Genomic DNA, 14,289 nt, shown 5'->3' with positions numbered 1-14,289 from the left:
TAAACAAACTGGCATTTAAAGGGTTAAAAAGTCTAAGTCAGTTAAAGTGGAAAATAATATTAATATATAATATTTTATGGCAGTTTTTTGATGCGGATATTTATGTCCTCGAAGGTCCTGAGTGTGTTTTTTTTATTTTATTTTTTAATCTGACACTGCAGAAAAAGAATAATGCATCAAAATCAATGTTGTTGCTAATCAATGACAAATCCCGACTGTGATAATATCCCAAAAAAGTTTCCCCTTAGCATTTAGTATATGGAATAAATATATATATATATATATAATTTTCTCAAAAAACAAAACAAAAAAACAACAACAACAGTGGCATTATGTAAACAAACTGGCATTTAAAGGGTTAAAATCCTGAAAATGAATGAATATTTGGTAGTTATAATCAGGACTGACGTTGGTTAAAACATTAACTCATTGAAAGTGGAAAATAATATTAATATATAATATTATTATGGCAGTTTTTAAATTTAAAATTGACACACAAGGGTTAAAAGTCTGATTTCAGTCCGACTAAAATCGAACTAACGGATCTATATGTGATTGTGGCTCGGCGTTATGCGCATGCTCAGAAAAACCCCGGAAGTCGAACGCAACACTAAGCAGAGAAGAAGAAAGAGAGCAGGAAGAACAACACTGGCTGTCATGGCGAACAGTAGAAATGCTCATGTTTGGACGGATCGGGAGACAGTGTTCATGTTACTGCAGCTGAAAGAGCTCAACATTTTAAAATTCATGGACGGGCGCAAAACGAAGAACGGCGAACCTTTTAAAAAAGTTGCACAAAGGTTAAAGGAAGCCGGCTTTATTCGAAGCCCCGAGCAGATCCGCGTGCGATGGAAGCAGCTCAAACAAACTTATTACAGGGCAAAGATGATGAATGGAAGCAGCGATACCGATCCAGTCATGTGCTCACACGCGGAGATTCTGGAAGAGCTTTTAGGACACCGACCCCTGTCCACAGCCGGCCAGAATGGCGTAGACATCGGCTTTAAGAGTGACAACACTTCTTCAGGTGACCTAACCTATGTAGAATGGGTTACAAAACCATGAGACTGAAACGTTTGCCTTTTTCATACGCTATTTGATTCGATTACATGAGAGTTGTGTTGTCTGTTGATTTAGTAAAAGTGTTTGCATAGAAATAAATAAGCAAAACTAACCTTAAAGCTGAAGTGTGTAACGTTAAAATATTCTATCTCAGCTTAATATGCAGAGACAAGTATTTTTAAGACATTTATAGGTTCATTTTCTCAAACTGTAAACACTGTGTGTCTGTGGCGCTGTGGAAATTGCTGTTTATTTTGAGCGACCCGCTTAGACACGCCCCAACAACGTGACTCAACCAATGGCGTGCGTTGGGGGCGGGGTATCTCTTTGTTTGACCAATGGCAGACGGGGGGCGTATTCAGAAAGCAAGTTTATTTGTGCAGTTCCATTAGGTGGCTTCAGCTCCTACCAGAGGTGTGCTTTTAAAGGTTGTAAGTATTATGTTTGTACAATAATATCTTTTGTTTTATCATCCAGAAAGCGTACAAGACCGTGTGCAGCCGGCCAGAGGTTCTGAAGACCCAGCTATAGTTGAGTCTGATTCTTTTTCAGAAAACACCCCTCCGGAGAGGACTGGCACCCCTCTACCCAGTACTTCAACCAGCTTTCCTTTGCCTGGCGAGTTCTCCAAACATACTTTCTGTTTGATAACTATTGGAGAGCTACATGTTAATCAATCCGTGCACTAACTGTATTGTTCCTTCACATACTCCTTTAGAGGTTCGTGGGCCTGCTGCAGGGAAGAGACAGCGGGAAACTGCACAAATGGAAAGTTTTTTTGAACGAATGCTCCAGATGCAGAACTCCTGGATTGCTGCACAGTGCCAGCAGAGTCAGGAGAGGGAGGAGCGCCTTGTTAGCAGTATCATGGAAAGCAATAACAAGATAGTTTCTACGTTGATGGAGGGTATCCGCAGCCTGCAGCCTTCCCTCGCTGCAACATCCCAGCCACGTCCTCCCAGCTGTGCCGGGAACGAGTATGGTGATGGCTGTCACCAGGTCTGCCATTATCTGTGATGAGAGAATCGTTTGTCCTTACAAAGCATTACAGAAAACATGAATAACCAACACTCCTGGACACATAATGAACAATTTGATGAAAAAAAAAAAAAATCAGACTTTATATTGTCCCGCTGTCCACACATGTGGACATCAATTTTTAGGAAAAGTATTTGCTCTAGAAATTAGTTATTTTTTGCTTGTTTATTAGGTGCTACTAGTTACAAATCAAGAAAGGGAAATGGAAAATGCACACAGCAGTCACGCTCAGGTCTCAGGAGGATGAAGGAATATTCCGGGTTCAATACAAGTTGAGTTCAATCGACAGCATTTGTGTCATAATGTTGATTACCACAAAAATTAATTTGGACTTGTCCCTCCTTTTCTTTAGTAAAAGCACAAATGTGTGTTCCAGTGAGACACTTACAATGGAAGTCAATGGGGTCAATTTTTAGAAGGTTTAAAGGCAGAAATGTGAAGCTTATAATTTTATAAAATTTATTATTTTGTTAAAACTCATGCATTTTTTGAGCTGTAAAGTTGTTTAAATTGTATTTTTACAGTAATTTATTTTTATTCTTCTTATTATTATCCCCTTTTCTCCCCAATTTGCCCAATTCCCACTACTTAGTAGGTCCTCGTGGTGGTGCGGTTACTCACCTCAATCCGGGTGGCGGAGGACGAATCTCAGTTGCCTCCGCGTCTGAGACGTCAATCTGTGCATCTTATCACGTGACTCGTTGTGCATGACACCGCGGAGACTCACAGCATGTGGAGACTCATGCTACTCTCCACGATCCACACACAACTTACCACACGCCCCATTGAGAGCGAGAACCACTAATCGTGACCATGAGGAGGTTACTCCATGTGACTCTACCCTCCCTAGCAACCGGGCCAATTTGGTTGCTTAGGAGACCTGACTGGAGTCACTCAGCACACCCTGGATTCAAACTCACGACTCCAGGGGTGATAGTCAGCATCTTTACTTGCTGAGCTACCCAGGGCCCCATTTACAGTCATTTTAGGGGTTTAGGCATTAGGTTGTCATGACAACGAAGTTGTAAAATTGTCTACGTTTCCACAGATGCAGTTAGTAAGTGATTTAATCCCAGTAAAATCATGTTAACACACATATTGTTTATGTCTTGTGTCTATACTTTTGAAACAGTATTTTAATGTTTACAGATTGACCCCATTGACTTGCATTGTAAGTGTCTCACTGGAACACACATTTGTGCTTTTTTAAAGAAAAGGAGGGACCATTCAAAATTAATTTTTGTGGTAATCAACACTATGACACTAATACTGTCGAGTGAGCTGAACTTGCATTGAACCCGGAATATTCATTTAAATCTAGGTTGCATATTAAACATATTAACACCAACCCCTTTTGTAAGAATTGGACATACTGAATGTAAAAGGCTGTAGTTCATAACTCTTGGCACAATTGTGGTCTGGTTTTACATAAGATACTTATGAGTTTGTTGTGTTGATTTCAATATATTAAAGTCAGAAAACAAAAAAGGTAGGAAAAGCTCAAGATAAATTTAAGTAATCAGTTCTTTATTTTCATAACTTTTCTGACATATGATACTGGCCTTAAATTAGTCTAGAAACATAATGGAGCCGGGATGATAACGTTATCCTGTTTTTAAAGATTACAAAAGGAAGGAAAACAACCCAAATACACTAAAATAGAGTTCCTGTTTTATTGATATGCTTCTCATCATGTTGCAGCCTATAAAACACTCACTCACTTGAGAAACATTAATGATGTGTCTTTAATTATTCTTTTGTGCAGCCTATAAGCCGTTTACACCTGATGCTTGTGCTTCTTATTATTCTGCCATTGACTAATCCTCTAATTTGTCTGGCTAACTAACACCCATCTTTGCAGTAGCATCAAATGTCTTTAAAAACAAATATAAAAAACCTTTTCATGATCTTATGTGGACTTTTTTCAACATAATTAACCATTTAACCATGCAGTAAATGTAAACGTGTAGAGACCCAGCTGTTGTTTACAGGTATTAATTATCTATATACACACAAAATGACCATGAAACCCCAAAACACATTTTTTGAGATGTTAACAGATGTGTGTACAGGTTGCACATGACTGAAAACAATGATAGCACTCTTTATGTTTATTGTTAAGTGAAAAGTGGTAATTCTTTTGTTTTATTGAGCCATTTCATTCTTCAGTTCAAAACGAAAGTTTAAGCAACAGAAATGCATTGTTGAATGCAGTAAGACAACAAAGCACTGACAACTTTGTCATTTGATGAACTTCACACTTCCTAATGTTCACCCTATATTGTTGGTGTGTGCAGAGGAAAGTGTTCCCTCATATACTCCGTTAGCGCGGACCTAACCGCCTGACCACCATGACACTCCACTGCATTATAGGGACGAACACCTGGCTGTGGTAGCTCACTTTCCAACGCAGTCGCTTCCTCCATCCAGGTCGGATTAATGTTCTCTTTCTCATTTTCACAGAAATTGTGTAACGCACAACAAGTGGCAATTACATGGGGTGTGAATGTGTAGTGGACATCCGTTCTCTTCATTAACACTCGCCAGCGTGACTTCAGCCTTCCAAAAGCTCGTTGTACTGTAGTCCTGGCAGAACTCAAGTAAAAATTAAAGGACTCCTGTTCAGGAGTTATTTGTGGAGAGTGAGTGTAACCCTTAATGAGCCAGTCCATAAGTGGGTAAGCTGGATCTCCGAGCAGGAAGAGTCTGACAGGGGTTCCATGGATTTCTCTGGGATTCTAAAGAAAACACACAGGACAGAAGGTGGTCAGTAGTGCAACACTTTGCACATAATTTGTCATAAGTCTAACCCATTTCTTCAAGAATGCACTAACCTTTGGTAAGATGTGTGCCTGGGCAAACAGAGACGACTGCCTGAGCACATCGACATCATGTGCACTCCCCGGCAATTTGCAATTGATGTTCCAAAACCTACAACAAGTAATGTTACAGCAGTGTTATGAAACAGGTTTGTTATAATCAAAAACATTACATACACTAACAATATATACATACTTAAAGGGACAGTTCACCCAAAAATGAAACTTCACTCATCATTTACTCATCCTCATGCCATCCCAGATGTGTATGACTTTCTTTCTTCTGCAGAACACAAATGAAGATTTTTAGAAGCATATTTCAGCTCTGTAGCTCCATACAATGCAAGTGAATGGTGACCAGAACTTTGAAGCTCCGAAAAGCACATAAATGCAGCATAAAAGTAATCCATAAGACTCCAGTGTTTTTTTTCTTTTCTTCACCCAATTTGGAATGCCCAATTCCCAGTGTGCTTTTAAATCCTCGTGGTCACGTAGTGATTCAGCCCAATCCGGGTGGCGGAGGACGAATCCCAGTTGCCTCCACGTCTGAGACCATCAACCCGCGCATTTTATCACGTGGCTTGTTGAGCGCGTTGCCACGGAGACATAGCACGTGTGGAGGCTTCACGCCACCCACCGCGGCATCCACACGCCCTACCGAGAACTAACCACATTATAGCGACCACGAGGAGGTTACCCCATGTGACTCTACCCTCCCTAGCAACCGGGCCAATTTGGTTGCTTAGGAGACCTGACTGGAGTCACTCAGCACGCCCTGGATTCGAACTTGTGACTCCAGGGGTGGTAGTCAGTGTCTTTTACCACTGAGCTACCCAGGACCCCACTCCAGTGGTTTAATCCATGTCTTCAGAAGTGATATGATAGGTGTAAATAAGTCCTTTTTTTACTATAAATCAGTGTTCATTTTAACAGTTTTTTTTAGTCACAGTTTTAGTCTTTTGATGAAAGTGTCCTTTAAATTACTCAATATTTTGTCATGTCATATTAATTCATTTTAGTCAGTTTTACTCTGACGAAAATTACATTTAATTTTAGTCAACATAATATCTTTTAGTTGATAATTATGTGCAAAATGGACAAAAAAAGTGTCAAACTGTAAACAAATATTCAAGCATTTTCTAATTTAAACATGTATAAATATACATACTGTCCTTGTGAAAAACCTGAGATCCTGAAATAATAATGAATAGACTGAAGTATAAGATACTTTTTTTAGAAATGATCCGACTGTATTCTGAATTCTTCATGCTTTAGAGACTTTTTCCATTAAGGAATATTACATTGTGTGTTTCTTACAGAACGGAGTATTCACAACACCTGCAACGCAAATTACACGTATTCTGACTAGCGTGTCACTTAGTTCAAGTTCACCTGTTCATTCACTTGATTATCTGTGCAGATGTAAGTTGTAATGTCACATATACTGTATGTTGTGCACATAATGATTAATCTGGTGCATTTGAATGAGTTATTTACCCCGTTTTGAAGAGGTTCATTTTACCGGTGTTCGTTGTGTTTAACTCACGCAGCTCAAGCGGAGAAATCCACGAAAGACTGGATTAATGGATTAGATGAATTCATATCTAATATCGTCTTTTATGGATGTTTCTTCTTGCATTGTTAATATCTTGCAGTATAATTTTTATCTCGTCATATTTTCATCAACAGCATGCATTTAATAAAATCGTTTAAATCTATTATCGTCAAATGTGCATTTTTCGTCTGGTCTGTTATCGTTGACGAGATCAAAAAACTCTTCAACTAACATTTTCATCAGTGATTTAGTTGACAAAAGTTACACTGCTATAAATTCTCCTCCCAGCCCAGTAGGGGGCGATATGCACAAAGAATGTGAATTGCCAAAAGCAAAAGAAGAAAGTGAAAGTGGAGATTTATAGTAAAAATGACTTAAATATTGATCTGTTTCTCACTCACACCTATCATATCACTTCTGAAGACATGGATTAAACCACTGGAGTCTTACGGATTACTTTTATGCTGCCTTTATGTGATTTTTGGAGCTTCAAAGATCTAGTCACCATTCACTTGCATTGTATGGACCTACAGAGCTGAAATATCCTTCTAAAAATCTTCATTTGTGTTCTGCAGAAGAAAGTAAGTCACATCTGGGATGGCATGAGGGTGAGTAAATGATGAGAGAATTTTCAGTTTTGGGGGGTGAACTGCCCCTTTAATGTTTAGTAAAATCTACTATCTCACCGGTACATGTCGTCCACTACTGCTTGAAGCACATAAGAGGGCCATCCTTCGCAGTTCACGAAATCTCTGTACCCGTCGCTTGGCGGCAATACTGGAATATGAGTCCTGTCAATACATCCCATAATCTGAGGAATGTGGTGCTTTTGTTCAAACCGAAGTGCGATTGCGCAAGCTTCCTCTTCAGTAGGCACTTTGATGAAGTCGTGTATAACCGAAGACACCATTCCCTTGCAGAATAAATACACAAACTTCTTCACGGTGGATTTGTGGACCCCAAACTGGTTAGCAACAACTCTGTACTCTGCACAGCTGGCAAGTTTGTACAGAACGATCGCTACCCTCATCTGTAACGGGACAGGTGCTCGAACAGTCACGTCCTGGGGGCTTAACACTCCTTCCATCAATACACATAACTTGTTGAATGACCTGCGGGTCATCCTAAAATTATCCTTCCATTCACAATCAGTGAATTCTTTTAAAACGACTCTTTCCCACCAGTCTCTGCTCCGGACCCGCATCCAACATGACCGAGAGCTTTGTGGAAGAACTGAAGACGCAATGTGAAGTAAAGCGGAGCTCGTGTAATTAGAACAATCCAGGAGCAAATTGCGCTGTCTCCTGCCTTCGGACATCACCATCAGCACAACGGATAACGTACATCTGATCTGCGCCAAAATCAGCGCGTAAAGAACGTAAGAAATGCACATGGCTGTAACGTTTTCCATTTTTGTTGTTGTTGTTGTTGCGCATGTTGTGTGCGTCTCACTTCTTCGGCGCGCTGATATGACGTAAACGGTCTCGGTGTTTACAGATTTTTTCAAGAGAAACGAGAGACTTGGTTCTAGTATCCCTGGCTGCGGCTTGCGGGGCGGGGCAACACATTGGGGCGTGGCTACACGTGACGCCCCGCCCATGATTTACTCTCATTGGCTCGGTCATCTTTTATTGGTGTACATGATAGGAGATTCGTTTTAAAATAGTGTAGCCCGATAATTTGTATTATAGTGCTGTGGCTCGTAAGTGATGTGAAATCGTGTTGTTCCAAACAAATGCAGTAGGACTGAGTCACATGGACTTATGAACAAATTGTGTTGATTTGAAGCTGTCATTCAAATCTGTAAATCCAAATGTTGTGCAATTTCACAAAGCCTTCATTATAATGCATTTTTAGAGAAATGAAATATGAATTAAATTAATTATAAAATATGTTAAGTTTTTAATATCACAATAGAGTGAATATGAAAAAAGTGTATCTGTGTTGTTGTAATACAAACATTTTAATTTATGACCCAACATATGGGTTATGAAAACCAACACCACCGTCTACTGTAAATTACACTCCAATTCTCACAAAAGTTATAAAGATGTAATTTAAACGTATTTTCATATATCCTAATATTGGGGGACATTCACTACTGACCACATAATATTCATAATATGTCTAATATTATCAGAAGAACTACGACCACGTTTAAACTCCACTTGATCTATCTGTATAACTGATGTAATTACTCTGCTTAATCGATTAGCCAGAATTTTAGACAATATTTTAATCTAACTGGATCAGGGAAATTGGACGATATCTTTTACATTAATTTGGGTCTTTTTTAAGAATGAGATTGATCAGGGCTTGCGCCATGGTTGGCGGTAATTCACCTTTCTTTAATGACTCTGTGTAAACTTCTAACATAACTGGAGCCAGTTCTGTGTGTAGTTTAAAAAAAAAAATTAAAATCATTATTTTGTGTGCAAGGAAAATATTTTAATACCTGTTACTTAATGGTTACACCACATGACATTTGAACCCTTTAATGAATACCTCAGGTCTTTAGTGACCCGGGACCTCCTTCCATTTTTGGAGTTATACCCACACCTCTTTAGTAATTCTCAACATTTCTCTTCTGAATAGTGTAAAAATAAAAGGGCAAAATTGTTTTATAAGTGCTTAATTATCAAAAGTGTGTAGGCTCATTAAAGACCTGAAATATGTAATAGTATTGCTTTTATTTTGTGCTTCCATAAATCATATTTTCATGATTGTTTCATATCTATATAAGGATATCTATTTATTTGTTTATTACCAGATAAATGAGTGTAATATTAATATAAATAAGCACTATATCATATTGATTTTCTATGTGACAGTGGAGAATTATCAGTATCTCATATGCGTGTACACATACATATTACACATACTATTTCTTACTCAAGGTGCCGCTGATGTTTCAGTGATTGACTTGATTTACATTTGATGAAGAAGCAACGTGGAAGTAAACTGTAGCAAGTTTAACACATGAACAGTATATGATGATTGTTATTTGGGTGTACAACTGAAATTATGTGAGTTGTGCATCTATTTATACTCAATAAGTGCCTGAGAAAATACATATGTGTAGATTCTGCACTTATATAGCACTTTTTTAAACTTAGTGGTTCCAAAGTGCTTTACACTGTGACTCATTCACCCATTCACACACACAAACTCACACACCAATGATGGCAGAGCTGCCATTGGGAGCAACTTGGGGTTCAGTGTCTTGCCCACTTCGGCATGTGGAGTCATGTGGGCTGGGAATTGAACTGCTAACCCTGTGATTAGTGGACAGCCTGCTCTACCACCTGAGCCACAGCCGCCCCATGTAGAGTGTGTGTAGATTATGTGTAGATTGTGTGTAGATTATGTGTAGAGTGTGTGTAGATTATGTGTAGATTGTGTGTAGATTATGTGTAGATTATGTGTAGATTGTGTGTAGATTGTGTGTAGATTATGTGTAGATTGTGTGTAGATTATGTGTAGATTGTAGATTGTGTATAGATTGTGTGTAGATTATGTATAGATTGTGTATAGATTGTGTGTAGATTGTGTGTGTAGATTATGTATAGATTGTGTGTAGATTATGTATAGATTGTGTGTAGATTATGTATAGATTATGTGTGGATTGTGTGTAGATTGTGTGTAGATTATGTATAGATTATGTGTGGATTGTGTGTAGATTATGTGTAGATTGTGTATAGATTGTGTGTAGATTATGTATAGATTGTGTGTAGATTATGTGTAGATTGTGTATAGATTGTGTGTAGATTATGTGTAGATTGTGTGTAGATTATGTGTAGATTGTGTTTAGATTGTGTGTAGATTATGTGTAGATTATGTATAGATTGTGTGTAGATTATGTGTAGATTGTGTATAGATTGTGTGTAGATTATGTGTAGATTATGTATAGATTGTGTGTAGATTATGTGTAGATTGTGTATAGATTATGTGTAGATTATGTGTAGATTATGTGTAGATTGTGTGTAGATTATGTGTAGATTGTGTGTAGAATATGTATAGATTGTGTGTAGATTATGTGTAGATTGTGTGTAGATTGTGTGTAGAATATGTATAGATTGTGTGTAGATTGTGTGTAGATTGTGTGTAGATTATGTGTAGATTATGTGTAGATTGTGTGTAGATTATGTGTAGATTATGTGTAGATTGTGTGTAGATTGTGTGTAGAATATGTATAGATTGTGTGTAGATTGTGTGTAGAATATGTATAGATTGTGTGTAGATTGTGTGTAGATTATGTGTAGATTGTGTATAGATTGTGTGTAGATTATGTGTAGATTATGTGTAGATTGTGTGTAGATTATGTGTAGATTATGTGTAGATTGTGTGTAGATTGTGTGTAGAATATGTATAGATTGTGTGTAGATTATGTGTAGATTATGTGTAGATTGTGTGTAGATTGTGTGTAGATTATGTGTAGATTATGTGTAGATTGTGTGTAGATTGTGTGTAGAATATGTATAGATTGTGTGTAGATTGTGTGTAGATTGTAGATTGTGTGTAGATTGTGTGTAGATTATGTGTAGATTGTGTGTAGATTGTGTGTAGATTGTGTGTAGATTGTGTGTAATGTGTAGCTCAATATGTGTTTGACAGACAGTTGTATCTCATGAAATTTCAGTGTGGAAGTCATGAATCCTGTTCTAGATTTGTTGCATCATCTCATTCATATGAAAAATAAAACATCAAACTGTATCAGAATATATTCTATTCTATTATTTTCTAATTGTCTTGAAAATGTTTTGAAAATTTGACTAAGCATTTTGTAGATTTCATTTGTGATAGATTTACGTGCCAGGTAACTAAAAAAAAAGAAATATGTAAGAGTGTTTGGTAAAATTCTCATGCACTGAAGGGTTAAAGGTGACTGGCCTGTTTTTAGGAGTGGATATCCACCTGTAAACAAATGAACATTAAAACTATGTGTAACATATGAAATATGAAATGTGCATGTATTTATATATCTGTGATTTTATTTCAGTCACTGAGCAGATCTGTGCTGATTGTGAAACGTGTGCTTCATGTTTACACTTGAAGTTTTGATTTATGTTTCATGTGATTTCGTAAAAGTGATTGTCCCATCGCCAAACCTGCCTGTGTCCCCATTGTCTCAAAATTATAATTATCATGAGAATCGTGCAGACCACTGGAATGTGAGAGCGCACACAGAACACAACGTCTCCTGATTTACTGCAATGTGAAGATGTGCATTAATTTTGTGCTATAGATGGATCAGCACACATACAATCAGGCTGTAAGAGTGAAACTGAAGGGAACCGCTCTTGTCATGGGTTCTCTATTGTTCCAGAAATGCTCTGGATGGATAGAAGTTCTGCATGCATTCGCTGCCACGTCTGCCTCAAACTGACGGTGATGTTACAGCATCAACAAACACAACACAATACATATTTCATGTTTTAGTTCAAAATAAAAGTTTAAGAGTCCATAAACATCATTCACCCCCTCATGCAGCAAAACACTTTTTAAAACAAGACAGAAATGTATAGTATACAGTATTTGTGTGTTCAAAAACAATTCAATTAAATATAAAAGGCTTTAGTCACATGCACCTCACTGACCTCCACCAGCATCATCTTGCTCATGGACTACACTCTCTTAAAATTAATACGTAGATAATAAATGAATGCCAACTAAAGCCTTGATCAGCCAAATAATGAAGGACACTACATCAACATCCACTTCCACAGTTAACTCAGGATGAACTTCAAAGACATTTAGTCATTAATCTTACAGTTCATACCTTACCTAACCCTAACTTCTGTAAAGCTGCTTTGAAACGATGTCTGTCGTGAAAAGCACTATATATAAATAATACTGTATGTGACATATGGGTAATTCTCATGAAACCTGTCTAGAAAATGTCCTGGTCATATTTAACCCCATATATTTAAAATGAATAAAGGATATTTTGCATAAATAAAATTAAGCCTAAATTTAGGACTATTAAACCTTTTTGCACTGTGACTTTTTTATTTTCAGGACACTTAAAGGAATATTCCGGGTTCAATACAAGTTCAGCTCAATCGACAGCATTTGTGTCATAATGTTGATTATTATCATCCCTCCTTTTCTTTAAAAAAAAGCAAAATGTGTATTCCAGTGAGTCACTTACAATGGAAGTCAATGGGGTCAATCTGTAAACATTAAAATACTCACTGTTTCAAAAGTATAGACACAAGACATAAACAATATGTGTGTTAACATGATTTTACTGTGATAAAATCACTTACTAACCACATCTGTGTGAAGTTAGACAATTTTACTACTTTGTTGCCATGACAACGTAATGTCAATGGGGTCAATTTCTGGAGGGTTTAAAGGCAGAAATGTGAAGCTTATAATTTTATAAAAGCACTTACATTAATTCTACTGTTAAAACTTGTGTATTAAATAGTTGTTTTTACAGTCGTTTAGTATTTTAGGGTTTAAGTGTTACGTCGTCATGGCAACGAAGTTGTTAAAAACCCCATTGACTTCCACTGTAAGTGTCTCACTTTATAAAGATAAAGAGGGACGAGTCGAAATACATTTTTTGTGGTAATCAATATTATGACACAAATGCTGTCGATTGAGCTTAAATTGTATTGAACACTGAATATTCCTTTAAGCAAAAAGTAAAAACTCATCCAGAGGTTTTACTTTTACTATTCCCATTGTTTTCAGTGATGATTCTCATTACCGTAACACCAGAATTGCAGTAAAAAAAGATGTTGTAGTTTAATTATCTTCTAATTTTGAATCAACAAAAATTAAAGACTGTAGCTACCGACTGAGTACTACTATTACGTTTAAATAACTTTACAATTGAAATAATATATATAAAAAATGTTTATGTTGTGGTAATGAGAACATCATAATTTCCGCATTGTGGTAATGAGAATTGGTTGGTAAAATATCACAATGTAAAAAATCTTAATGGCCCTAAATATGCTAAATATAATTTTAGTAGTAGTTTTGAGTAAGATAGGACCAGGACATTGTCTTGACAGGTTTCAAGAGAATCACCCAAATGTGACTAAAGCCTTTGATATTTAATGGAAATGTTCTGGAATGGACCAAAATCTTATATGTGTGGTCACATTCTCAGAAAAGTATCAATCAACATTATTCAATGTATTAAAAGTGAGTATGGACACACAGGATATCTTTCAGTGCATTGAATAAAGAGTTTGTTTGGTAAAAGCGCTCATGCAGTGATTCGGGTTCCTGGTTTTTCATGATTTTAATATGTCCTGTGAGTTACTAGCAGCTCGACTCCTGCAGAGCGCCGTCTCATTATAATCCAGATTAAAGTGTTCAGATCGACATCACACATCTGTAACTCATTGACATGTAAACCTGCAGGCTTTTATATCCAGTAGGAAATACTTTCAGTATGGTAAAACGCTGAAACTTTGATCTTTACACACACTGTTTCAAAAGTGTCGTGTTCAGTGGATTCTCACTTTTCTCCTGAGATGTTTAAAGAATCAAGTGTGTTGAACTGCACGTGTTGTTTTGTGCCACATGCCGTGTGTTTGTGTGTGTGTTCAAGACTTAAGCTCTTGTGTGCTTATGTTGTCATTTTCCAGAGAGATTAGTAGAGCATATAAAATATATTTCTCTAAAATATTCATAAACATGAGCACTGAGTGCAGTTACAGAAGAGCTCCATTATCAGATCAGAATCAGAATGAGCTTTATTGCCAAATATGCTTACACAAACAAGGAATGTGTCTAGGTGACAGGAGCTTCCAGTACACAACAATACAAAAACAGCAGCAAGACGCAGATAAT

General features: G+C 37.1%; 2 protein-coding genes across 2 annotated transcripts; one reads left to right on the top strand and one right to left on the bottom strand.

Annotated features, from left to right (window-relative positions):
* Nucleotides 1–601: 601 nt before the first annotated feature.
* Nucleotides 602–2,079, top strand: LOC127423880 (uncharacterized). The gene is made up of 3 exons (XM_051668549.1): nt 602–1,027; nt 1,540–1,680; nt 1,781–2,079. Exons 1-3 carry the CDS (start codon nt 658–660, stop codon nt 2,077–2,079), a joined length of 810 nt encoding a protein of 269 aa, XP_051524509.1. The 5' UTR covers nt 602–657.
* A 2,297-nt stretch (nt 2,080–4,376) lies between these two features.
* On the bottom strand, nt 4,377–7,971 carry LOC127423863 (uncharacterized). Its single transcript, XM_051668523.1, has 3 exons — nt 7,161–7,971; nt 4,935–5,031; nt 4,377–4,838 (listed from the first exon to the last, which is right to left on the bottom strand). Exons 1-3 carry the CDS (start codon nt 7,883–7,885, stop codon nt 4,377–4,379), a joined length of 1,284 nt encoding a protein of 427 aa, XP_051524483.1. The 5' UTR covers nt 7,886–7,971.
* Nucleotides 7,972–14,289: the final 6,318 nt, after the last annotated feature.

The sequence above is a fragment of the Myxocyprinus asiaticus genome, chromosome 33, assembly GCF_019703515.2.
Source record: "Myxocyprinus asiaticus isolate MX2 ecotype Aquarium Trade chromosome 33, UBuf_Myxa_2, whole genome shotgun sequence".
NCBI classification, from domain to species: Eukaryota; Metazoa; Chordata; class Actinopteri; order Cypriniformes; family Catostomidae; genus Myxocyprinus; species Myxocyprinus asiaticus.
The sequence above is the reverse complement of the archived record's forward strand: the minus strand, read 5'-3'. Positions and strand labels throughout refer to the sequence as shown.

Excerpts from the sequence above, each read along its gene's own strand:
- LOC127423863 (XM_051668523.1), bottom strand. The coding sequence starts at position 7,885 with ATGGAAAACGTTACAGCCATGTGCATTTCTTACGTTCTTTACGCGCTG. Across the intron at positions 5,032-7,160 it reads GTAGTGGACGACATGTACCG|GTTTTGGAACATCAATTGCA; the intron begins GTGAGATAGTAG and ends TACTTGTTGTAG. Across the intron at positions 4,839-4,934 it reads AGGCACACATCTTACCAAAG|AATCCCAGAGAAATCCATGG; the intron begins GTTAGTGCATTC and ends TGTTTTCTTTAG.
- LOC127423880 (XM_051668549.1), top strand. The coding sequence starts at position 658 with ATGGCGAACAGTAGAAATGCTCATGTTTGGACGGATCGGGAGACAGTG. Across the intron at positions 1,028-1,539 it reads GAGTGACAACACTTCTTCAG|AAAGCGTACAAGACCGTGTG; the intron begins GTGACCTAACCT and ends TTTATCATCCAG. Across the intron at positions 1,681-1,780 it reads AACCAGCTTTCCTTTGCCTG|AGGTTCGTGGGCCTGCTGCA; the intron begins GCGAGTTCTCCA and ends ATACTCCTTTAG.